Source organism: Phaseolus vulgaris, chromosome 5, assembly GCF_051622355.1.
Source record: "Phaseolus vulgaris cultivar YP4 chromosome 5, ASM5162235v1, whole genome shotgun sequence".
NCBI lineage: Eukaryota > Viridiplantae > Streptophyta > Magnoliopsida > Fabales > Fabaceae > Phaseolus > Phaseolus vulgaris.
Genome location: NC_143502.1, coordinates 2,123,554 through 2,143,495, shown reverse-complemented (window position 1 = coordinate 2,143,495; position 19,942 = coordinate 2,123,554). Strand labels below are relative to the sequence as shown.

Sequence of the window (19,942 nt, the reverse complement as noted above, 5' to 3'; positions counted from 1 at the left end):
AGTTACATTTGTTGTTTAAATAATTATTTTTGTTTATTTGTGTGCGTGTCGACAATACCCACAGAGACCAATGTCAACGTAGTACCCATTTGGGTGTCTAAACCAAAAACCATGGCATAGGTATCAACACATTTTCCTTTGTCTTTGTGGGAAGAAGAAAAAATGTTGAAGTTGGGATTTGTGTTTCTGATTCTGATTCTTATCCCTTCACTGCCGGTGGCACTGTCTAAGTATGGAGTCATGGAGCCTTTGCTTCAACGCTTGGACTCCAAAAGGGCAGCTTCATCGGTGCAAGAAGCCGCAGCCGTTGGTCTTCTCAAAAGACTGCTTCCTACCCATTTGTCCAGTTTTGAGTTCAAAATAGTGTCCAAGGTCTTTTTCCTATGACCCTTTTATCTTTGTTAGTCTGCCAACTTGTTAGAGTCTGCATTTGCTCTCATTTTTTATGATTGAATGTTAGAATGTGATTTTTACAATTTTCAGGATGTCTGTGGCGGAGACAGTTGTTTTCTAATAAACAATCACAAGAAATCAAGCCAGAATGAGCCCGAGATTGTGTATGTGAGGAGAAATTTATGCTTAAGATTATGAGTGATTAATGTTGTTTTTTGTTCCTCCTGAGTTCCAAGTTTTTTAAACATTATGAGGTGGTTGTATTTCTTTTATTTACAAGTTGCAACTTGGTTTGATTCTTCTTTCTCTTTTCATTTCGTATATTTAAACTTGATTTTCATGTTATAATGCTAATGGGGTTCTTGATTTGTTCTACCTGTGGTAAAATTTCCTGCATTGTAATCATCTGCTCATGGATATGAACATTTAGTCTGTTTTGCTGTACTTCAATATTAATCTGATACTGTCATGTATTTGTATATTTGTCAGCATTAGAGGAACCACTGCTGTTGAGATTGCATCTGGTCTCCATTGGTATCTTAAGTATTGGTGCGGTGCTCATGTCTCATGGGATAAGACAGGTGGCATTCAGACAACTTCAGTCCCTGAACCAGGGTCACTACCCCGTTTAAAAGATGAGGGTGTGAAGATTAAACGCCCTGTTCCATGGAATTATTACCAAAATGTTGTTACCTCTAGTTGTGAGTATCAAAATCAACTTTCTGAGGACCAAGACATTTCTCTCATTTCCATTCTGAGAATTTGAATTGATGTAGTTGAGTAGCTAACAAGTGGCAATGTTTAAAACTTTGTTTCCAAAAAGGGTGATGATGATCTTGTTAGTCAGTTGTTCCAAAAGGGGATGAAGTTTGAGAAAAAGAGATAGAGAGGAGGACAAGAAATTCTGTTATTGTGTGAAAATGAATTCAACCCACCTACAACTGAATTGCAACATGTATTTATATCTCAAGATCTAAGTAACTGACAATTTTCAGTTGGTTGAAAGAAAAACACAAGCTACTTCTATACAAGAAAGTAAAATAAAAAGGAGGAAAACTATACCTCAACACTTGCAAAAAATAAAATTAGGTACGTTCTGAAGATCAGATCGGTAGCCTAACATATTTGTGCTAAAGAAAAATGCTGTTGAAGTTCCTATCAAGATTTATAAAAATCAGAAGGAAGTTTTAAGGTAATGCTAGATTCCCTTAGACATATAAATAACCATCTTATATTTCCTCCGATTGGTAAATGTAAGACTGTTAAGTTGGATGAGTTGGTCTTCCCATGTTTACCTTACAAATCCATTTGTGTGTAGCAAATATTGGATTTTCAACTGACATTATTTCCTCATATTAAGGCCGAATGTGCCTTTACAAGCAAAGATCAGAAGCTGACTATTCTTCTTGGTTCTTTGCAGATTCATATGTTTGGTGGGACTGGGAAAGGTGGGAAAAAGAGGTAGACTGGATGGCACTTCAGGGGGTGAACCTACCCTTGGCATTTACTGGGCAGGAAACAATTTGGCAAAAGGTTTTTAAGGTGAAGTGCTATTTACATGCTTGTTTGGAAACAATCTGGATACAGCTGGGTTTAAGAAAATGAACCCCTTAGTTTGAGGGTATTAACTGAGCCAAAGATGCTATATAAAGCTTTTTTCCCAATCAGATAGTATTTACTCATTAAATCATTTTGTACCTAGATACATGTTACCGTATTAGAAATTCAGTTTTTTTATTCAAATTATTATTAGTGATATCAGTTTTTTTGTTGCTTTTTTCCCAACCTCTCATTCTAACTTTTGCTGCATTGCATCAAGTATGATTTGTTGCTTGTTTTCATTTCGGTTTTGTTACTGTGATTGATTATGCGATATGTGCTTAAGCTTAGATGAATTATAGAGAACGGGTGTTTATTTGGCATGTCCTTAAGCATATGTTGTTGAAAATGATAAAACTGGACCAGAAATAGATTAATAGTATAGTGTTATAATGGAATTCTGCACCTTATGTACGAGGTAAGTCGGTACAGAGAATAGTAGAAACTCTCTTTTCACTTACTCTAAACCTAACATAAAAGAAAACTTCTGATAACCCAGACACTTTGGGAGGCCTGTATAAAATCAGTTCAGTAAATAATATTTGGTAAAGTTCTAGAAGTTTAAAGAGCAATGCTTACCAGCATCACATGTCCGGGGTAAAGTGGTACTCTTAGCTGCTTTGCTTGCTCTGCTCTTGGACTTTTTTCTTCCTTTACTATTAATGTTTTTCATACTTACTATTGTTACTATTATTGTTGTTAATGAGGGAGTATACCTGCTGTATAACATATAGGAATTATATGAAGCGGTGTGGGAAAACATGGCCACATTGAGATACACATGACTCTTAACACTATGTAATTATTGGAATCTTTACCTGATCGCCTACAAAAATTTAGATGCATTGCTTGAATCTTGTTGATATCATTTATTCTCATCAGAATAACTAATTATTATTTTGACCTCTTTTAATAGTTATTTGACTAGTGTCTTCTAATTGTAGGATTTTAACATTACTTCAGTCGACTTGAATAATTTCTTCGGTGGACCTGCTTTCCTTGCTTGGGCTCGCATGGGAAACTTACATGGGTAGGTGAAAACAGTATGTAAACCCCATCGTTGGTTTTCAATTGTATAGAAGCCTAGGAAATGGTCTAGCAAATTTAGTTGTTTTGAGTTTCATATTCATTTTTCATTCATATTTCATGTTGCAAAAAGGAGGACGCCCCTGCTGAAATTTTTATACATTGAAAAATATTAAGAAAATTATAATGGTTGGAGAAAAATTAACAAAAAGAAGTTATTGTTTGGTGGTACAGTTTCAAAATCATTGGAAGTTTGCAGACCTTGTTTCTGTTGTTCTTAAACTCAAGGTCTGGTGGGATTGCCTAGGTAGACTTGTTCTGCATCCATGTCACCATCAAGAAATGCTTTCTTCTAATGCGACAAATACCGAATACCCAATAGAGGAATGTTGAAGATCCCACATCGACTAGAAATAAGGTCAAATTATAATATATAAGTGAGGTGTGCCGATTTTGTGAGGTTGAGTTAGACATAAACCCATTTGCTAATATGGTTCAGAGCCTATCCTAGTCAAGTTTTTTGGGGCTATTATGCCACTGTTAGTAGAAATAAGTTGTTAGTTTTTGTACAACTGTCAGTTTTACAAAACAATAGCTAAATGTATCTAGATGTGTTTACAAGTAGCTGATATATGTACTCCTAATATTATATGTGTGAATGAAACTAAAAAAATTCTCAGTTCAATTCAGTTTCTCTTAGATGGCATCTAGAGTTTTTCTCAATGATCCATCTTCATCTCATGCGATCGTCTTCGATTAGAGTTCTGTGATTGTTTTTTTATTCGATGTTTTGTGATCATCCTTGTTGATTGCGGTTTTGTCAATTGTTCTTTGCTTTGCATCTTGAGCATTTTTTCTTCACAATTTGCTTGCTTCTGCGATTGTCAATTGTTCTTTGGTTCTTCATTTGTTCTCGTGATTCTGCAATTGTCTCTAATTTGTGGTTCTGTGGTCGTTGTTCTTGGTTTCGTCAATTGTTCCCTACTTTTTCATTCTCATGGTTCTATGATCGATTTTGATTCAATGTTATGTGATCATTTTTTATTCAATGTTATGTGATCGTCCTTGCTAATTGTAGTCTCATCAATTGTTCTTTGCTTCACATCTCGTGCATTGTTCCTCACAATTTGCTTGTTGCTCTTGTTAAGTTTCAGTTTCCATGGCTTCTACTTCACAGACGTTTCCAACTTCAATAGTTGAAAAACTTGATTATAACATATAAGTAGGATGCAATCCTTATCTTACAAGCCGATTTTGTGAAGTTGAGTTAGACGTAAACCCACTTACTAAGAAGGAATAGTCATTGTTGGAGATTCTACATCATTGAGAGATATGACTTAAATAAAGTATATAAGTGAGTACAAATCTTAGCTTACAAAACCATTTTTGTGGGGTTGAGTTAGGTCTAAAACTTGCATTCTAAGATGGTATTAGATTCAACCTTATCAAGGATTGTTGGTCCTGTTGGGGCACTTACAAAAGTCTTGTTCTACGCTCAAGATGTCTAGTCCTTGGTGTGAGAGAATATGTTGGAGATCCCACATCTTCCCAAGATATAAACCTCGCTTTACAAGCTGGTTTTGTGGATTGAGTTAGACTCAAAACTTACATTCTAAGAATCATAAGAAATGAAATTGTATATTGGATGCTACAACTATTGTCTATTTTCAAATTGGAAACATCCTTTTTAGCTATTGGGAGATTTGGATGACCTAGTCTATGCTGTGACAATTTTACACTTGGTTATCACATGGAGCTGAAATAACTGCAAGTGATACTTGCAACCTCAGCTTGTTCATCAGGACTGTTAGAACTGTAAAGATGTATTGCTTTGCACATTTCTTAGCATTGCTAATCATCTTCCTTGATTCCAAATCTGGAAATTTGCAGTACGAAAGAATATAACAATGGGTCTGGCACTGTTTTCTTTTATTTTAGCTTTAGAGAACCAAAATTAAAAAATAAACAGTTTAATGAAATTTTTGAAAACACCTACCCTAATGTCTTTTATTGAAAGGATGACTATCAAAAAATAGGAAACAGAGCCAAATGATCAAACTGCTAAAAAAACTACTAATAAATCATATATAATAACACTTCTGAACTGAATGTACTTTGGTTTCTAATGAGATCTATCATTTCACAGCTGGGGTGGGCCTTTATCTCAAAATTGGTTAGATCAACAATTGGTGTTACAGAAACAGATAATCTCTCGAATGCTGGAGTTGGGGATGACACCAGGTATATTTTCACCATAAAAGCTGAAGTTTTGTTTTCCGTTTCATTCTTTTTAATATTAACATGTATATGAGTGTGGCTTTGTGATTTTCACTGAGGCATCCAGATTCACTGAGGGAAAAGTGGTTTTGCTGTCTGGAAATGTTTTCCTCATTTTCTAAATTTGGTGCTCTGATTTAACATTGACTTTGTTCTAGTTCTTCCATCCTTCTCTGGGAATGTTCCAGCCGCTTTGAAAAGGATATTCCCTTCGGCAAAAATAACTAGACTTGGTGACTGGTATTTCACTTCTCTTTTATTTGCTTGTTCATTTTTCAATCATATTTTTCTGTTAATTTTTAGCTTGCATGATTTGCTGAAGAATTCCAAAGAAGTGTATTGAAATTGATTGAGTGCGCACTGTACAGTACTTAAGTCATGTAGAAAATCTATATATAGACTTTTAATAGACTAAGCCCTCCATTGTTTGGCTGAGAAGAGAGAAATAAGATGGATGAAAATAAAAAGGTTGAATGAAAATAAGCGAGAAATAAAGTGAAAGTTGAACGTGTTATTGAAATGAAATGAAATGAATAGGAGATAGAAAAGAGGTAGAGATTAATGCAAATAGGTGAGAAATAGTACAGTGGCTTTTCTAATTTTAAAATTATTTTCACTCCCTTCTCCCCCACCAAACAATAGAAATTAATTCCATTATCTTGCCTCCCTTCAATTTTATCACAACCTAAGAAACAAAAATGAGCACAATTTCGTAGGCAAAATGTAAATCTGGTGTGATTTCCTAAATAATAGTTCTTGTGAAACTATATGCAATTAACATTGATTTGTGAATCACTTTAACATACTTGTAATTTTAGGAGAAGAAAATGATCTTTGTTATTATTTATTGATCAAAATTCTTGAGTTATATAGCCAGAGATGGCAAGGAAATATTTGAGCACCCTAATTACAAAATAAATTTGAGGAAAAGATAGAGAGAAAATAGAGGAGAGTTAAATAAATCAGATTTGAATAATCTAAATTTTGGATTAGATTCAATTCCTCGTAATTGATTTCAATTTCATGTTGAAAGCCAAAGCAACGAGTGGTTACTTCTACTTTTTTAGTTTTTGGATGTGACTTTAGGAGTCAGAATCAATTTTGGTGGTTATCCAAACACGGACTAAATAGGGACTGATAATGTAAAAAAATATGGGTGGATGTCATCCTATATGTACCCGTGGGTATGTCATTCATGTTAAATATTTTTTTTATTAATATATATATATATATATATATATATGTCTATAGACAATTTATGTTTTGGAGTTTAGTTTTATTTGAATACATACTTTAGAGGGAGTGATTCTTAGATAATTTGAATAATTTTATTTTTGCAAAAATGTAAATCTTATACACTTATATTATCATAGAAAAATGATGTACAAATGTGTAAAATATTATCTCTCTTTTTTATATATTTTGGGAGATATCCATGGATATATGTGCGTTAGAGATCCCACATCGACTAGATATATGACTAAATTATAGATATAAGTGAGTGTAAACCTCATCTTACAAACTGATTTTGTAAAGTTTAGTTCGGTTTAAAGTTTAATTTCTAAGATGATATCACCTAGTGAGGTTTGTTAAGCTTATTGTGCTACCTGCTATCGGACCATTATAGGACAATATACAAATATCTAGTTCCATGATTGAGAAGTCCAGTCCTAGGTGTGATGAGGTGTGTTGAGGGTAATGGAGTGGTTATGGGTGGAATTTTCATCTAGGGCGGGTAGCTACAGTTCCCACCTCACATTAGTTTGATTCCTAATCTTAAGTATTTAAATTCCCTAGAATAATGGAGGATAAAATTAAACATATATGAATAATTTGATCTTGATCTTACCTACCTAAACCTTCTATCATTCTTATTTGAAATTTAAATTTAAAATAAAAGCACGTACAATTGTTGGCAATACAATGCATGAAGTAAACATTATTCTATCCTAGTGTATAATGCTTTTTTAGTAACTGGTTTGTTTTTATTTGTTGTTCATAAAGACCTTTTTTGAGTTTAAAAGCTTCATGTCTACCATGTAATTACCATTGGAGGCTTTTTATTATTGTCTTCCAGGAATACTGTTGACAGTGATCCTCGCTGGTGCTGTACTTACCTTCTTGATGCCTCTGATCCTTTATTTGTTGAAATAGGGGAGGCTTTCATAAGGAAACAGATTAAAGGTGTGTTTATTTTTTTTTTCTTTCCCCCACTTTTTCTTATATGGCTATTCATGTCATTTTTGGGATTCCTACACTACTGTTTACTTCAATCGTAATATAACCTCAATAAAAGCACAGTTGCTTAAAGGTTTTGTGATGAGACATGTAAATGTGTTGAAATCAGTTAAGGGGAATGGGAGGACTCTGAGACAACTGTCAGGTGGGCCTTTAAAGAAGTGAGTGTGGGAAGAATGGGAAGAGTTATGAGTATGGTGGAGGGAGGGGATGAAGGAGTATTGAATCTGTGAAAGTAATTCTAAGAGGCTTAGATCTTGAGGTAGAGTATAAGAGTTGTGAGTTTTTGTTTTCTTTTCAATCTCACCTCTACTCTCTCTTCTTACATTCCTATAATTAGAACATTGCTCTATACTGTTTACTTTTCTACTAGTGTGAATACTAGGATCTATCACTTTCTTTACTTCTTTTTAAATTTAAGGTGAATGTGTTTGCTATAAAAGGCTAGTCTTTGGGTGATGACTACAATGTTCTGTGCTTTTTTCTCTCCTCTTGTCCTTGGCACTGCCTACCTCAATCCTGACATTTTTTTTTTAATTTTACAGAATATGGGGATGTAACGGACATTTACAACTGGTAGACTCACTTATATTCCACACTTAACACTATTTTTTTTTCTCTTGGACAGTCTGGTTACAAGTTGATGATCTACCATGTCAATCTATTATTCCTTTTTTTCTAATTAGGATTTTCCATTTTTCAACATGCACTGTCACAAAGTAGTTGACATTTTTAAATTAGTCTTAACCACACATATGCAATGTTGTAACTTGCTGGAGTGTTTTTTTTATTCTCTTGGTTGCCAACATACATACTATATTTTTAACTGCAGTGACACATTTAACGAAAACACCCCGCCTACCAATGATCCGGAATATATATCAACTCTTGGAGCTGCAGTATATAAAGGGATTTCCAAAGGTGACAAGGATGCTGTCTGGTTAATGCAAGTATGCTTCAGGATCTTCTGGTTTCCCTTTTAATTCCTTATGTACCTGATAGAAGACTGAAATTTGGTATTTAGACTCACTAATTAAACAGAAAATTACATCAGGAACTGCCCTAGAGTTGTAACAATCCCTACAGAGAGTAACACTGATGGAAAAACTTTCACATGCACTTCTCTCCCCACTTCTTTCACACAGGGTATTTTCTATACAAATTTTACATAGTAACTTCTCCTAAAAACTTAATAACTACCTACCGTCTGACCTTGTATAAAATAACAGCTCTTAAAATACATAACTGAACTTAATTAAACAAAACAATCAATTAATAGACTTGAGAGTTTGAATTCCAAAGTTTAAGAGAAAGTAGTCAGTATATACAATAGGAAGTGATATTTTTCTAACACTTCCTCTTATACTAGAGCATATAAGTTACATGAAAGAGAGAATAGTACATTACAAGGAAAAGGTATACCCTATAACACTCAATTCTTGGGCTAGGTACATACACCCAAAAAAGCAGCTTTATCTAAGTTGTTCAATACAATAACAAAAGTACATTACAAGGAAAAGGTATATACCCTATAACACTCAATGCTTGGGCTAGGTACATACACCCAAAAAAAAAACAGCTTTATCTAAGTTGTACAATTCAATAACAATCATAATTTTAACACTCCCCTCAAGCTGGAGCATATAAATTGTATGCACTAAGCTTGGAACCTAACTGAATTCTAGGCTCTCAATTTCTTAGCGATAATATATGCAAGTTGGTCATTAGAGATTGTTGGAGATCCTACATCGACTAGATATTAGGACATTATTTCATAGTGGGTGCAAACTCACCTTATAAGCCGGTTTTATGAGGTTGAGTTAGGCTTAAAGTTCACTTCTTAATATGGTATCAAAGCCATTTAGAACCTATCCTAGTGAGAGTTTGTTGGCCTTATTAGGCCACCCCCCATCAGGCCGTTATCAGACCACCCATAATATATAGTCTCACGCACGAGTTGGTAGTCTCGGCACGAGGAGTGTGTTGGAGATCCCGCATTGACTAGAGATCAAGACAATTCAATCTCTTGAAGGAGTTGTTTAATCTACACAAGTAGTCACAGCCATATATTTATAAGCAGCTTCTGCACTGGATCAGACAATAACATTTTGTTTCTTGCCCTTCCAAAATACAATATGAATACATAATATCCTGTGTTAGGCCCTCTATCAATGGGATAGTTAGTCCAATCTGCATCACAATACCCTATAATTTGAGTATTTCCTATTGTCTGCCAAATAATTGTCATAACTGCTGCTAATCCCATCGACACCATGTGTTATTTAATTCTAATTTTATAGGCATCTCAATTCTAGGAACAACTGCTCTAAAATGATCTTGAATATAAAGTACACAAGAGCCTTATTCTCTAACCCTTAAAGATAAACTAGCTTGATACCTCCATTATCTTCAACGATATCCTTCTCATTACCCAGTTCAAATATGTTATTATAAATATTATTTTTGTTATTCTGTGTAAATTTCTTGTAAGTTTTTCTTGACAGTTTTATATTAAAGTCATTTTCACTTTTTTAAGATCCCAACTAGGCAAATAGCGGACAAAGAGGGTGAATACGTACAACATTGTTTCTAGGCAATAGGCCTTCGATCACACATATAGTTTCATTGATTTATAATTTCGTTAAATCCCATTTTTTTTCGTTTTCTCAGTATAGATTTATATTTCCAGTTTTCTGAAGTAGATTTATTTTTTACTAAGGTTTGTAGTTCTAGCTACTACGTGGAAAGTTACAAAATAAATATAGCACAGAGAACATAAATACTCTGTACTCCCTAATCACAGGCATGATGCATTTAATTTTTGTTTCTTCTTCTTTGGATGCTTTATATTATAGTTGCTCGCATTGCTGAAGAGTTACAATTATCTTATTTATCCAGTTTTTTGGTGAAATTTTTTATTTCCCTTATACAGTTATTTGTATCTAACAAATATATATGAATTTGCAGGGCTGGCTCTTCTACTCTGACTCTTCATTTTGGAAGCCACCTCAAATTAAAGTATGACATCAGAAACAGACAAGATACCTTCCCGTTTCCTTGAGTATATAAGCCCTACCAAAGAAGCTTAAGCCACTTGTCTTCTATATGAAATTCATTTGTGTAGCGTAATTAGGGTTCATAAATTTTCAGAGAATAGAGAGAAGAGAAAATGATTTCTTTACAAGTGAACAAATGATTACACACTTAACATTTGATGTTAGCTTTATATAGCTGAACTAGTTGTTAACTAACCTCTAACTAAATGACAATTGTTAGATAGTTGTAGAACCTAAACTAAAAAATACAATGGACCTGAGTGACTACAATGTAGACAAAGGGAAAATACAACACGAAGATGCAGAGTGAAACTCTATACTCTAGAGGGGTGAAATCTGTATATTGATAAATGTGTGAAAATGAAGGACTTGCAGGTGCTTGTTAAACACACAAACAAAGAAGAGATCCCATTTCTATATTATCACAGACAATTTGAGGAATAGTGTGAGGAACTTTTAGTGCAAAGAGTTAAGGAATCCACAGGACCTTAGAAGTAGCATGAGCAAGGTCATCACTGTCTTCTCCATGATTAAAGGAGGTCAGAACCAAAACTCTGATACCATTTAGGTTGAATTTTTTTTTTTTCTCTATTTGAAATCAGAATAGGGTTACAACCAGTATTTATGTAGATCAACTATGCTACAAATAAGGAAAATAAATCTCCCATAAATAGGGTGGAAAAAAAAAAGAAACAAGATATAGATAGAAAACTTCATAAAACATGTACAATCTGATTTGGTTCAGAATTATCCCTCTTAGAGTTTATCCTACAAATCTGGCCAGCTTCATCTACCAGAATCAATTGGAACAACCAGAGATAGTTTTACCCATTAAGCCGAAAAGAGGTGGTTTTGGCAGAATGAGAATCTCCCAAAAACTACCCTTTGTTCGTGTTTTGGAGGCTGCAAATATTGATCATAGCTAATAGCTGAGGAATTGTCAGTCACTGCTGTAAATCAGTGGAGAGAGATCGAGCTCTAATGCCAAGTAGAAAATGTGGAATATTATTGATGAATAACTGCAGTATTCCTTTTTTTTTTTAATAATGGGCATTTACATCAGGTGATTTCCTACTGGGAAAACTAAATCCTAAATTAGGAAAATAGAATAAGATGACAATGAATTATCTAAAAGACGCAAAAATAAAAAAAGAACAGAATAATTATACATGAAACTAAATAATTACTAGATATATTGGTAAACAAAATTATTACAGAATCAAACTTAGTTACAGAAATATATGAGGGAATCAAATAGACTCTTTTGACACTGTAAAAAATTAGCAATGGAGAAAATAAATTTTATACTTGTAAAACTTACAGCATTTGAAAGGAAGTACACATGGATTTAATCCTAAAGTTATTATGACAATAACACTTGAGAGCATGTAATGTGAAATTAAAGATTAGAGCCATGAAAGTAATAGTTGGTCTTGTTCCCGAGCAAGATATGAATTGGAGACATGATCTGCATCGTGATTAGGAATTGATTTGATACTTTAGAGGAATGTGGATTAGCAAGATGGTTGTGCAAATGCTGCACCGGTTCAAACTGTGGATACCAAAGGAGGATACTCTAATAAATTGAGTGTAAAAGTAGATCAAAAAATGGCACCTATCTCTTGATACCATATCAGGGTTCATAATTTTTCAAAGGATTGAGAACTTGATTCTTTACAAGTGAACGAATGGTTAGACACACTAAATAGTTGACGTCTTTTTATATGGCTGATCTAGTAGTTAACTAGCCTCTAATTAACTTACTATTTAACTATCATTTATCAGGCTAAACTGAAAAATATAATGAGTTGAAAGATTGCAAAGTAAATGAAGCGAAAATACAACATTACGATGCAATGTTAAACTCTATGCTCTAATAAGTCTGAAATGGTCAAAATATTACCCTTTCCAGATTGTAATTTTTGTGTAATTTCCCAAATAGAGTCAAGCAAAGCTGGAATATAAAGGCAGTGTTGGTTAGGAAAAAACCAAGTTATTGTAACCTCATCTCGGTGAAATCTTCTTATTTGTATTAATTATAAACTCACTGTTGGCAGAATGATTCTCATAAGATTAGAGAGATACCTCCATTACATATTTATTTCCCTTGAGAAAGTTAATATCATTAAAACTCAGTTAATCATCAGTGGGCTTTAACCTAATATAGATTAGTAAGATGTGCTTAGATATAGATTAATAAGATGAGCTCAGATGAATAAGGCTTCTCTTGTGAGTGTTATGAAATTTCAGAATAATATGATGATTAGTTTCTTCAGTTACTAAATCATTTTGGCAAAATGACCATTAACTTCTTATTTCTATGTGGTGGTAGTATCAAGATCCCGTAATACTGATGTATCAAATTCTTTATGCATTATAAATCTTTTGTTTGCATCTTCTATCTGGTTTCAGTCTGCAAGGTAATTCTGTTTAATGCCAACCCTCCATCTTCAAATTGATTTTTTTTATTGAGTGATAATATGTGCAGGCCCTTTTACATTCTGTTCCATTGGGAAAGATGGTTGTTCTTGATCTGTTTGCTGATGTAAAACCAATATGGAAATCTTCTTCTCAGTTTTATGGTACTCCTTATATCTGGTAATTAGTGCTTTGTTACCTCTTGTTACTGGTCTATACAGGATTACAATATTCCAAACAGTTAAGCTTTCTCAATCACACTCTGCATCAGGTGTATGCTTCATAATTTTGGTGGCAATATTGAAATGTATGGAACACTTGATGCAATTTCTTCTGGGCCTGTTGATGCTCGTTTCAGTGCAAACTCAACAATGGTACTGGCAATATTTCCCGTATCACATGAACATATTGGCATTTATGATATCAACATAACTTGAGATTTTATTTGTTAGAACCTAGAAGCCAAAATGGGACAAGCATGCCGGTAACTCTATCTTTGTTTTAGTATAAAATATCTTCAGATGTTATCTGAAAAAAGGAACATTGAGTGATTATGTTGATTTATGACTAGCACATTTTGTTTTAAAAATTTTGGTCATTTTTTGGCAGGTAGGTGTTGGTATGTGCATGGAAGGAATAGAGCATAATCCCATTGTTTATGAGTTGATGTCTGAAATGGCATTTCGTGACAAGAAAGTTGAAGTTCCGGTAATGTTCATAAGCTCTCTACTGCAGTTGTTTGAATTTGCTTGGAAAATTCTCTCAGCCATGTGAATTGGTATACTTTAAAATTGCAAAATAAAATCCCTCAATATTAGTTTCCTATGTTCTTATTTTATAGATTAGATTCTTCAAGTAATCATACAACAGCTAACGGTTGTAGTTGGAGAGTCCATTGCCTTAGAACTATAGGCCAAAAAATCCCATAATTCTAGTGTGGGGGTCAACTCCCATATGTAGCAATTGAGTGTAGCACAATACCTCCACTTACATACACTACTTTGGCGATGTGAGTTCTTCAATACGCCGAGGACTAGACAGCTTAAGCTTAGGACTAGGGGGGCTCTAATACCATCTTAAGAAATTGGAATTCAAACGAAACTCAACCTCTCAATACTGGCTTACAAGGTGAGTTTTACGCCTACTCATAAACTATAATTTGACCTTATCTCTAGTCGATGTGGGCTATTCAACAATTACATTAATTATACTTTGTTTTATTAGAAGATGTGTGTGTTAAAGCATTATGTTTTTTGGCTTCCCAACTATGTTGGCACCACAAATAACCATAGTCATTGGCATCACCCGAAGTAACATAAAAACAAGTAAAAAATTCATACAAACAAGTGGGGTGATTAGGATAAAACCCACTAAGAAAACCTATAGCGTGGCAGTGGAAATCTATCCCTAAAGAGTACAGGATTTAAGAAATCAGTCCCAGCAAGAGAAATCCTGGGATCTAGAACCAAAGTCAGTAAGCTTATCAACTCACTAATTCTCCCTCCCCAAAACTGAGTAAATTGAGGAGTCATATGTTTAGATGATTCAAAGCAATTCAACCACATATATCTAAGCTTCCAGGAACAATACTTTTGTTCTTTAACACCTAGACAATAAATTGAGAATCACATTTAGCCCAAAGAACATTCTAGCCTTTGCTAAATGCAATTTCCAGCTCTAAACTTCAACATTTAATCCCTTGTGTATAATGAACACAAGGTTATGTATTTATAGATAAGAAACATAGAAAAAGTATGGGTTGATACCACTGTTGTCTCTCGAGAGGAGATTCACTAGGGAGATTCAAACACCAATGAGACATGAGTCACACCCACATAAGGAATTGACACCACCTGCAACCCAAAACCTTAGAGGAGAGAGAAAAAGGCCAATCCAATTACAAAATATGTTCTCTAACCAATTCTGCTGATTTATGCCATCATTGCAATTTTCAACTCTCCATTAATAAATGAATAAGAAAATCATTATTTTCTCCTAAACTACACCAAGTTGATGCACATTTAAAATATAGGTTTGGATCATTTGTCGAAATTAATTTTGTACATATCATTGAAACCTTTGTACGTGGATTGAACTTTATTATCCTTGTAGGAGTGGATCAAGAGTTATTGCAATAGACGATATGGTAAAGTTGTTCATGAAGTTGAGGCTGCTTGGGAGATTCTTTATCATACAATTTACAATTGTACTGACGGAATTGCAGTATGTATTTCACGTACTAATTTCTGTTTAGTAATAATCTCGTATAATATCTTTATTGCATCTTATAGAGTATTTCAGAGTACCTTATATGATTTGTTTCCTTATTTAATTACAATAAGTCTTCTTGTATGTCAGTTGTCTTATGCTTGTTCTAGTAGTATAGTGCACTAGTATTTGACCAAGTATTTTAGTATACATAAGGCCATATATTTTTTACTGCATTATAACACCATATCAATATTGTTAGAATGTAATTATTCATTATCTCTTACAGATCCTAGGAAATTTGGATCAATGATTCTGATTAATAGGCAAGAGTTTATTGAGTTTGATTTTGTAAATTAGTATGAATACATACTCTGTGGTTTGCATTAGACACACAACATTCAGACAACTCTTCCTTGTATGGTATAAGAAATTTTAGGTTTTTTTTATCCCTTTCTTTTCCTCCCAAGGAACCGTTACCATAGAGATTCAAATCATGAATTGTTTTTCATGTATTTTGAATGGTCAATCAAATCTTATTATGAATTCTAAGATACCAGGTACATAACTTGTATAACCTAAAAGATAAAATAAACAAAATCCTTAAACAACCACTAATTTTGATAAAAAATTAAAGAATATAATAAATATTGTATATTAATTTTAACTTTTTTGCTTTTCAAAAAAATTAAATAAAAAGAAGCCTTAAATGACAACTAATTTTATATATAAAAAATAAGGTAAATAGTTGGTTCAATACAATAAATATTCATATATTTTGTTTTTAGTACAATAAGAAAAAAATAACAATCTTAGTACTAAGCATTAACAACCTTAGTACTAAGCATTAACAATCTTAGTACAAAAGCATTAACTAGTAAAAAAGACCATTGTGCTCAAATACCTCAACCATTAACGAAATTCAAACAAAACTAACTGAATTAAATTGTATTAAGATTATTCTTTTTTTCCTTACTATAGTAAAAATGAAATATGTCAATACTTGTTGTACTGAACCAACTTTTTACCCTAAAAATATAGTAAAAATAAACAAATGTAAGAATAAATATATACTAACTTAAATAATATTAAGAAATTTTTATGAATGAAATAAAAAAAAAAAAGAATCTCTAGACAACAACTAATTTTATATAAGAACACTAATATATATATATAGGGAAAGAGAGAGAGTGGTGGATCACGCCGGAGAAGCTGGTGACCGACTGGGTAGATATGAGGTACTGTGCAGAGAGCAGGGAGGGGATGAGAAGAGGAAGTGAAAAAAAACATAGAAATATGATACCATATTGAGAGTTGTTTGCAAAAGTCTTGTTTATAATGAAGAGACAATAATAAGGAACAAAATCAATACCTAATAATGAGAAATATTTGCTAAGATATTTTCCTATTAAATCATATGATATCTCCTTATTAATGTAATCAATGTTGAACCACCTCATTAAACAATGACTTGTCTTGATGTGTAAAACTTTTTGGTGAGATATTAGGTCCTTTGCTTACGTTGGACATTCTTGTTCAAGCAAATATTACCTTTTTGTGTGTTTGGATGTCTGTGCATGTTTGGGTGGTGGGAGATCTTAGGACCATAATGGGGAAGGAATAGAGTTGTATTGTAGTTCCTTTTGTTGAAATCAGTTTCTAATATGAATATTGATTGGGACAATTTGTCAATTATGTTATGTCAGGACCATAATCATGATTTCATTGTAATGTTTCCTGATTGGGACCCATCAAATTCTGAAACTGGCGTATCCAACAACCAGAAGAAGATTAACTTGTTGCGACCTGTAAATACAAGGTACTTATTGCAGGAAACACCTTCTGATAAGCCACGGGCTCATTTGTGGTACCCCTCTGATGATGTAATTAAGGCATTACAGCTATTCCTAGCAGGTGGGAAGAATCTTTCTACAAGTCTCACATATAGGTAATCTATTGAATTTAGTATATACTAAAAATTTAATTTCTGTTTAATCACTTATCAATTATTAATATGAAGCGTAATATAATGTTAAAATTTTCTTTGTAATAAATCACTTCTACTTTGTAAACATCCACATCATCCATATTTGACTAAGGTAGACCAATTTCTCTGCATGTCATGATACCAGATTAATCTTTTTAATTACTTTGTCAATAGTAGTGTTCAGGAAAACAATTTAAGAGCAATAGTTGGATAATGCACTACTTTAGACATCAAACTTATATTATAGAATTAGAGGTGTTGATTTTATTTGGTGGGAAGGAATTCTCCTTCATATTTCTTATGATTTGTTGAGATGGTCTTCCACATTTGAGATTTTCCTAGTGGGTCCCCCCACTTTTGTATTTCTTTTCCTTTATATATGCTATCAGGAATGCTGCAGATCATTGTTACAAGTTATAATGTTTGTTGGAGATCTTACATCAACTAGAGATACAACCAAATTATAGAATAAGTGTTTGTAAACCTCACCTTACGCTAGTTTCTGAGATTGAGTTAGCTTAATACTTTCTAAGATGGTCTTAGAGTCTATATTAGTTAGGTTTGTTTGGGCCTATGGTGTCATCTGCTACTGGGTCTCCCTCTATTCCCAGGCTTGTGATGTCCAATCCTTAACGTGAAGGGGTATATTAGAGATTGCACATGGACTAGAGATATGTCCAAATTATAGTATATGCAAACCTCACCTTAAAAGTCGGTATGTGAAGTTGAGTTAGACTTAAACTTCACTTTCTAAAAATGTTAACCTAATTAGGATTATACCCTGTGCATTGATGCTTTAACATCCTTATTTTCATTTAAAAAAGACATCAAACTTAGACCAACCTGCAAAAGTGATATGTTGCGTGAAAAAAATGTCATTAACAGAATAAATATTTTATAATCATATGGTCTTTTCTTGAGGTATAAAAATATACTATGCTAGCTTAAGGATCAAAACTTGTGCATTGATCTATATAGAAAATAGAAATCCATGTAAAGTAAGCAAGTCAATCACTTCTCATGAATGGAATGATTATAAGTTTGGTGCTGTTTTATGTTCATCAAAGGAAGGAATAAAGTTTCAGGTCTCACCTGACAAAATTTGGTGAATTCCCAGTTTGCTCTATATTGGGAAGAAGTCAAACTTTGCTTTGCACAAAACTTTGCCCATGCACACACAATGAACATGAGAGATAAAAAGAGAAAATGATTTGGTCAACTATATCAAAAGTGCTGTCATCTTTCTGACAGGTATGACCTGGTTGACTTGACACGGCAAGTATTATCAAAATTTGCAAACCAGTTATACTACAAGGCAGTTTCTTCGTTTCAGAAGAAGAACATTGAAGCTTTGCAATTTCACAGCAATAAGTTCCTTCAACTGATAAAAGATATTGATGTACTGCTTGCTTCGGATGATAACTTTCTTCTTGGAACTTGGCTTGAGAGTGCTAAGAAACTGGCAGTCAATCCAAGTGAGATAAAGCAGGTAAGAGACAGGTGTTTACCTACAAACAATCCTTCACAGTGACACCTGTTTTCAGCAAATCATTTGGATTTTGTTGAAATTAATGATTTCAATTTTATCTAGTTAGCATGTTCTACTCACTACTGTGATAATGTGGTTATTCAGATGAAGATTGGGTTGGATCTCCATCTGACAAGAGATCCACCTCCAGATATTGCGTTTTTACTGGGAACATTTTTGTTGTCCTTCAATACAAAGTTTCATTTTATTTCTCATTCATTGGTTGTTCATAAATTAAGTCATTCTCATCTTGCTTATCATTGAGGTATCAGTCCACTAAGAAAATGAGATGGTTTAATGCGTTTACCTTTTCTCCACAGTATGAATGGAATGCTAGGACACAAGTGACAATGTGGTTTGATACCAATGCCACTACTCAGAGCAAGCTCCATGATTATGGTAAAAGCTGCCCTTTTAAACTTTGCTACACTATTCCAATTTAATTCTTGTTTTTGATGTTTTCTATTTGTCTGGTTTCTGATTAGCCAACAAGTTTTGGAGTGGACTTGTGGAAAGCTACTATCTCCCTCGAGCTTCAACTTATTTTAGTCATTTGTTAGAGAGCTTGAGACAAAATGAGAAGTTCAAGCTGATTGAGTGGAGAAAACAATGGATTTCACAGTCAAACAAATGGCAGGAAGGTAATGAGCTCTACCCAGTAAAGGCCAAAGGAGATGCTCTAGCCATCTCTCAAGCTCTCTATGAAAAGTATTTTGCAAAATAAATTGATCAACTGTTAAATTGGAGAATATCATTGCAGAAACCTAAGTGTTCATGTGTTATTTTCCCATGCTTGGCACTGGTAATACAATATCTCAACAATTGAGTTTTGAGCTACATGTTTGTTCCAAATGAGTTGTTAAACAATAAAATAGAATAATTTGTGATGGCATTCCCCAAGTTTTTTTCAGATTGCATAGTCTCATGCTTCTTTAACATTTACAATGATCTCTTTGAGGTTGCACCATGTAATGTTTTTTCAAATAGTTGATACTTATATATAAGGAGTATGAGTGTAATATAATTTATAGTGTACAATTTGGAAAAAAAAATAGAAGGGATTTTAATATAATTTACTAAAAAATATATATACTTTTACCTTTTGTTTTGGTAAATAACTATTTGGATGTAAATAATAGATTATAATCTAGTGCTTGAAAAAACGCAAAGGCTGCGGCAAAACTTTCACATTTTGGATTAGGTGTTTTGGAG

General features: G+C 33.4%; 1 protein-coding gene across 2 annotated transcripts; it reads left to right on the top strand.

Moving 5' to 3' along the window:
• On the top strand, window positions 1-19,567 carry CYL1 (alpha-N-acetylglucosaminidase family / NAGLU family). 2 transcript variants are annotated; one of them, XM_068642943.2, is made up of 19 exons: window positions 1-372; window positions 484-557; window positions 883-1,094; window positions 1,814-1,935; window positions 2,937-3,022; window positions 5,165-5,259; window positions 5,454-5,535; window positions 7,373-7,479; window positions 8,079-8,109; window positions 8,366-8,483; window positions 10,501-10,551; window positions 13,078-13,187; window positions 13,279-13,381; window positions 13,617-13,715; window positions 15,120-15,230; window positions 16,922-17,163; window positions 18,454-18,691; window positions 19,051-19,129; window positions 19,216-19,567. In XM_068642943.2, exons 1-19 carry the CDS (start codon window positions 163-165, stop codon window positions 19,452-19,454), a joined length of 2,409 nt encoding a protein of 802 aa, XP_068499044.1. In that variant the 5' UTR covers window positions 1-162; the 3' UTR covers window positions 19,455-19,567. The 2 variants fall into 2 exon arrangements, 1 of the variants encoding a protein (XP_068499044.1); XR_016521185.1 differs by having other exon boundaries at window positions 11-372; window positions 13,617-13,785.
• Window positions 19,568-19,942: the final 375 nt, after the last annotated feature.